The sequence below is a fragment of the Monodon monoceros genome, unplaced genomic scaffold (assembly GCF_005190385.1).
Source record: "Monodon monoceros isolate NGI ecotype Baffin Bay Population unplaced genomic scaffold, NGI_Narwhal_1 Super_Scaffold_10, whole genome shotgun sequence".
In the NCBI taxonomy this organism is placed as follows: domain Eukaryota; kingdom Metazoa; phylum Chordata; class Mammalia; order Artiodactyla; family Monodontidae; genus Monodon; species Monodon monoceros.
In genome coordinates this window covers 12265431-12272443 of record NW_021703766.1, presented here as the reverse complement: position 1 = coordinate 12272443, position 7013 = coordinate 12265431, and the positions used below count along the sequence as shown (strand labels likewise).

Genomic DNA, 7013 nt, shown 5'->3' with positions numbered 1-7013 from the left:
CCAGCAGCACCATCACGCCACTCTTCTCTAGGGAGGTTTTCTGCAGCACCAGCTACCAGCTGGCCTGCTGGACCTGTCAGTTCTCAGGAAATCGGGCCCTGGGCTCCTAGACCTGTTCCCCTCCTCAGCCCCAGTGGCGCACGCCTCACTCAAGACTTAGCTCTTAATGCGGCCTTTCTCCCCTAGGGGCCTCATGCAGCGCTCCTAATTAGAGGACTGCGCTCCTTGGGAAATAGGTGAACAGAACACATAGAGAAGGCTGTTTTTATTCTTTGACCTTATGCTGTTTTAGGGCAGTTTTTTTCAGTAATGGGAAGGTAACAGATGCTCTGGAAATGTGATGCGTTTATCTGGGACAAGAAGACAAAGACTGATGGCAGGAGCAAGGCCAGGAAACTCATCTCTCAGGGATTCTCTGGACTCCACAGACCAGCAGGAAGTATCCTTGGCTGCCCTCCTCAGTCATCCATGCCACGGACAAGGGAGGCGCACGGTGCCCGGCAAAGGGCTACCGAGCTGCCTCCCAGCGCTGACTCAGGCCCCCACTTCCTGCAAACATTTTCCTTGGCAATTCCCAACTCCTAGATAAAGAGATGTCACTTCCTTTGGGAGTCAGGCAGATTAGTTTTCACTAAGTGTGGATGTGAAGAGCTAGATAAAATATTATCCACTTGTTCTTAAAAACTGTGGGCTATGGTTCAAAGAAGACTCTGACAGAAAAGATGATTCTCAACTGAAGACGCACACACCTCAATCAGCCCGACCACCCAGCCTGGCCTCAGTGAGTAATGAGGGTCATAACCTCACAGCCATGCAGGGCTGACAATCAGGTCTTGGTTGCATGAGGTTCTGTCCACATATTAGAGGACTAGAGGGGGAGACCTGTGCATGTTCCCTGCACATGTCACTGGCTCATCTCGACCCTGTGAGGTTCTGGTATTACTCAGGCCACTTACAGACCACAAAATGAAGGTTCAGAAAGCTGAACTGTGCTCAAGGTCACAGAGCTGGTAGATGTCCAGGCAGGATTCTGAATTCCAGTCTTTGGAAGCCTACCTCCCCCAAACCTGTCCGTGTTACTCAGGACATCCCCACCGCCAGCCCACAGGGGCAGGATGTGCTGTTTACTGCTTTATTAATATGAAGTTTGGAATTTAAATTTTCCTAAAGAGTTAAAAAAAAAAAGTCCTTTGGAGTCTTCTTTGACAAACCAAAAATTAAAGCATTACTGAGGTGAGAGCACACGTGAAGCTGACTTTGAGAACATGAAAATGGCTGAAGGAAAAGAAAAATCCCTAATGCAGCAATAGTGTATCCTTATTTTCAGCCTCACATTATACCAGCAAATAGGAATCCTATTCAGGAGAGAGAAAGAGATCAGGAGAGAAGCAGGAGTGGAACTGAGAACAGAGCTGCCCGGGGACTTGGTGTTCCACCAACACTGGCGAGCCTCTTCACAGGGAGCCCTACAGCCTCTGGGGGTTCACGTGTGTGTAGGCTGGTCACTCTCTCCACCATGGTGGCCAGGACAGGCCTGGGAGGTGCTGGCTTGGCCTGGTGGACTTTGTAGCAGAACAAAGGAAAGGTGAGTGCTGTCATCTTCACCAGCCTCTCACAGGACCAACCTGTACTTTTTAATTTTTATTTTTTAAAAGACAAACTATTAAAAGTAAAATGAATGAAATCACATGAGATCAAGATACAAAGACAGAAATTCAATGTAGAAAAAAAGACCTTGCTGGGAAACAGTCAATGGGAAACACGGGAAACATTTCAAAGACGCACAAAAAGCTCACGTTGTAAACAGGATTAAGCTGCTGTAGGTTCCTCATCACATCAGGGTTTCATTTTGCTCAGCCTGAGATCTCGCTCGATTTCAAACTGCCTGTGATCCACTCGGTCTAGAAAAGCTTTCCGTTCAATGTACCTGGAAGAAAATGAAGGTATCTGTCAGCAGATGCAGTAAAAGAAAATGCCTCCCCTGCACTGTCCTGTCCTGTCCCCCGCATCCCTCACCCCGGTGTAAAGGGGTCCACTTGGCCTGTGGGATTATCAGGTTACAGCAAACATAAACGGATGACCACAGGTGGTGCCCAGAGTGGACAACACGACTATTTCAGGAACATCCAGACCACTCCCATTTAGTCTAAACAAGCACGTTTCTGGTTCAGATGTGAGTGAAAATAGAATGAAAAAGAGAAACCAACAACTTATCAAGGGGAAGTACATTAGAGGCTGAAGGCAAGAAAATGTCGCAATTTTGTAACCAGGTTTTAAGGAAAGAACAGGGACTCCCTCAAGCCCAGGTTCAGAGCCTGGCTTGGTTAGACATTAGCAGACCATGCCGGTCAAGGAGCGTCGCTTTTCTCAGCAGCAAAATAATGACACCACATTTCCTGGCCTTGGCGGTGCGCTGAGTTGGTGGGGAGAGAAAGCTATGTACCCTGCACACACGTATCAAAATGCAGGAAAAGGTGCCTCTACAAATGGAAGAAACCCAGTAAGAACTACCTCCTGGGGCTGCAGGGAAGGTGAAGTGGGCTGAGGTGCGCAGAGCGCTCACCGTCGAAGGTTACCTGCAGCTCCTTCCTTCCCCACACCCTTCCCACCTCTCCTTGTGTCCTCCACCCAGATGCAGCCAGGGTGCTTCTGCGAGGACGACAGAAGAGGCCTTTCCTTAAATTCCTCCAAGGGAACGAGGTCAAGCACCTCTGCCATCCACGGCTCACACACAGGGTCCCCTAAAAGCTGGTGGTTTGCCCCTCATCTTGGCCAGGCTCAGCAGACAAGGCTTCCGTCGGCCTCCCAGGCAGGGTGAGAAGGAAGCACAGGGCTGAAACAGCAGGCACTGCGAGGAGAAGGCTGGCCGCTGAATGAGACACAGCTGCATTTTCGCGCACCTTCTGGCCTGAACTGTGCTGCCGCTTGCCTGGGGGGAGGGGATCTCTGCTGCTAATTAATCTGTTGAGAGAGCAAAACTGCCACTGAAAACGGGAGGCAGAATTGAATCTCTGCACTAATCTTTCCTTTGTTGCATTGTGGAAAATGTGCATCTGTCATTACAAGGTCATTACGTTTAGGGTGAGAACGTTAGCAGGTTCAGGACCCTGTGTTCCTTTGCTGAGTTGAGGGCCTCGCTTGCCTGCCCACAGCACCCTGTGAGAAGCAACCCAGCCCAGCCCATCCGCTCTCCAGCCAGGCCTGCGGCCACTAACCCTATACCTCACTACGGACAGGGTGGCAGCTCTCAGCTTGAATCCCGACCCTGCGGCTTGCTAGCTGTGTCTCTGGGTAATCCATGTAACCTTGCTGATTCTGCTTCCTAATTTGCCCGCCCCCCCCCCCAAAAAGGTAATCATCCTTAATCATTCCTACTCTGAAGGGCTGTTGTGGGGATTAAATGCAATAGTGTACATATTATGCCTAGCACAGAGCAGGTGCTCGATAAAATGGCAGAGTTGTCACCATCATTTCGGGAAGCCAGCTTCTGTCAGGGTTCTGAGGACAATCAATCCAAGAGGAACAGTCAGCTCTCTTGATGCACGTTATCAGCAACTACTAGCTACCACCTGGTCTGGGATCAGGAATTCAGCTGCTGTGTCAAAATTGCCAAGGAGGGGCCAGAATGGCTGGAAACACAAGGGCAGGGCCTGCTTGTAGGCTTGACATAAGCCCTCAAGGTCAGGTCATCAAATTTCGCAAATGAAATACAGGATGCCTGGTTAAATTTCAATTTCAGATTCCCCGGCAGATGGGGAAGCCACAGACACTGTGGACCCCTTTTGATAAAGTGTGAAAGCAGGAGAGACTGTGGCCGGTAAGTAGACACATGACAGAACAAATTCATCTTCTGTCTACCACCAAGGGACCCATGATTCCCCAGTGGGGACTGTTAACCGAGATCACTGACGGGCTTTGTCACACTACAACCGTCACCCCTCCCCACCCCAGCCCACAGGCCCTGGTGAAAACCACGACGGAGATCAGTGTTCTGACAGCCTGCGCTTTAACTGCCTCTCTGGAAGTTCCCAAAGAACAAATACGGGAGCAGTGGTTCAAGACAACTTTAGGGCATGTTTCAAGACAGCCATTACCTAGGGATACCTGAGAGAGCGGGCCTGGGGGCGGAAAGAAGAGGAAGTATGTGGCTTTGAGCATTTGTGGTCTTTCTTCTTGACTTTCCTTTAAAGAAGAGGAAGTGATACTTAAATTAAGATGCTCACTGAGCATGAATAATGCCTTGCAGGTTCCCGGAAGCGGTGCTGGTGCCGGGTCCAGCTGACTTTGAGACTATCAAGAGCGAAGCCAGGCTGGGTGCTAAACAAGCAGGTGCAGGCAGAGTTCAGGTTTAGGGAACGCCTCGGGCAGCAAAGAGGGGCACATATGCAGAATGCAATTCTCAAGGGCAACCCAGACAAAGGCCATCAAGGCAGGTGTGGCGACTTCATTCCCCCGTGCACAGCATCTGCAGCTGCTAACCCGATCCATGTGATGGCTTTGGTTCGCGGCCAAGAGCCGACCAGGAACAACACTTCTACTCGACATCCTCCTCCCACCCTCAGGACAGAAAAGGCGCCAAGGATGAGGGTGGCTCTGACATTTACTATGTGTGTGACTGTGGGCAAGATACTTTATTTTTCTTCTCTGTAAAACAGGAATAAAAATGACAACACCCCTCTGACACTACAATGAAACTGTAAGAAGTACTTTGTAAACAATAAAACCAAAAATGGCTATGAGTGTTGTGCGGTTCTTGCTTCCCATTTCTGACCTGACTGTATCACTATAAAGCCTCAGAAACTGGGACAGCTGGAACAGGGACCAAGAGACCAAATGCCCCAGAAAGAGGAAGGGCTTGTGGGGAAGGCTGCCTCCTCCAAGGTGGCCCAAGTGGACGACCTATTTAAACTGAGCCTCAGAAAGTTTTCAGGCACCTTAAGCGGGTTACAGTCCCAGAAGAGAACCACCAGCTGACAAGTGCAAGGCTTCTTTTCTGGTCTGTGCCCAGCACTCCTGGGGACCCAGACTGATTCAGCCCAGTCTACTGGGAAGGGCAGAGGGGATCATCCCTTCCCACCACTACTGCCTTATGTGGCCCATTTAAGAGGCTGCAGCTCTTCACTGTCATTAATAAAATATGCTAACAGCACCAAAACCTAAGGGATTTTCTAAGCTTTCCCTTTCAGAACCAGGTTAGACACAATAGGCTCGGTCATCTTTTTGATCCTGCAACCCAAATTACTTTTCTGCCACCAATTTTCTTGAGATCTAGGCCAATGTGGAGGGAAGGAAAAATAGAAGAAGACGAGAAGGGTAGAAAATGCTTCCAGAGAACATGTTAGTACCTACTTCTGGGAAACCAGGCTGCAAGTGAAAGGACGCCCATCCACCCCCACAAGAAGGCAGAGTTCTGTGGGGCAGCTGATCCCCAAAAGCTCCGCCAAACAGTCACATCCGCCCACGAGAGGCGTCCTGCCCACTGGTCAGGAAAAGAAAGAGCACAGGGAGGTGCAGGGAAATCCGAAGCAGGCACATAACGGAGGACGTTTCAGGGCTGCGTTATCACTATGCCCCCAGCAGAGCCAGCAGGCATTCTGTGCAGCATAAACCTGAGAAGGAAAGTGGACCAACACCAGAAAGCCACAGGCAGTGCAGGCCGTCTGAGGCTGGAATAAAGCTCTGTGATGTAAGTACTAAGAGGTGCATTTCTTTGCCCTGAGAAGTGCAAGTGAAAGAAGCAATCTGCTCAACATCACACAAGGCCTGTGCAAGAGGATGACTCGCAAACACCTCGAGGGCCAAAGTGAAAGGGTGGTGATTTTAATTTTCTTGTCCACTGCTTTCCTCCCATCTCACCTCAAGATTGTGCTCGTTCTGAAAGAGTGACTCTTGGGGGTCATGGAGATAGATTCTTTGGAGAAAGAAAATTATTTTCTCTCTCCTTCATGCCTCTCCAAATCACAAGCACACCTGGTCTCCAATCATCAAGCTCCATGACCTTCAATTTGATTGCCAGCAGCAGCCGAGACCAAGCCCATATTCCTCTCATTTTCTCTGCGTTGATCCCTCCCCCCAATCCTGCTGGCCGCTACCTCAGCAGTGTTGGAGAGACGCGCTGCTGATGGCGAACACTGCCAGGGAACCTAGTGCGATCAGTTATAGGAATAGAGGGAAGCAATGTTAAAGGCCTTGAGTGCCGACTGGGGACACTGATCCTGAAATGCTGGACTGCGCCCTGGAGTCCATGGCTCAGAGGAAAGGCAGCGATTCTTTGCTGTGCAGCTGACCTCTTTGGAACAGGCATTTTAACCAACTTTGCTGTCTGAAAATGATGCCTAGGTGGAGATGTCATTCTGACTTGTCATGCCCTTCTTTTCTGGGTGGTTAATTCCAATCTTACTAGGTTCCAAAACAAAGCCATGGCTGCCTGACAGCTAGTGGGATGTGCATTTAGACAGTGCAATGGCTCAGCGCCTGCTCTGGGACAGATGCTCTTCTAGCACCCCGCTGGTGGCGGGGTGGTGAACCAGACCCTGCCCTTCGGGGCTTACCGTACATGAAACAAAACACGACAACATGTATCAATTGACAATAAATGTGATGAAGAAGGTCAAAGAGGGTGATTTGATGGAGGGTTCCTAAGGTGGGGCTACTCTGAGAGAGAGTGGCATCTGAGTGACACAACAAGAGCCCACCGTGGAGGAGGACCCGGAGGAGCTGTGCAGGGGCTGGGCCGCCTGGAGCAGGGGAGAGGGTCACAGGTGGGCAGGGGACGGCTCGAGGGGCCTGCAAACGCCAGGGTAAGGAGGTGAACACTCGTTTAAGTGCTACTTAAAATCAGCAGGGAAGAGAGGAAAAATGGTTTGTACTTTCAAAAAATCATTTTGGCTGTGATGTAGAGAAGAATGGAGGGAAGGTACAGATACAGAAGCAGGGAGCAGAGCTTGTACCGGACTGCAGGCAGCTTGGATGGACCAAAATACTTCATGACAGAACTATCTACTGGACTTTCA

At 50.1% G+C, this 7013-nt stretch overlaps 1 protein-coding gene across 1 annotated transcript in view; it reads right to left on the bottom strand.

Annotated features, from left to right (window-relative positions):
• Window positions 1-1595: 1595 nt before the first annotated feature.
• CFDP1 (craniofacial development protein 1) overlaps window positions 1596-7013 on the bottom strand; it is a 136000-nt gene continuing 130582 nt past the window's right edge. The window contains exon 7 of the mRNA XM_029237941.1: window positions 1596-1927. Coding sequence (XP_029093774.1) covers window positions 1837-1927 — 91 coding nt within the window. The 3' untranslated portion in view covers window positions 1596-1836. The remainder of the gene's footprint in view (window positions 1928-7013) is intronic.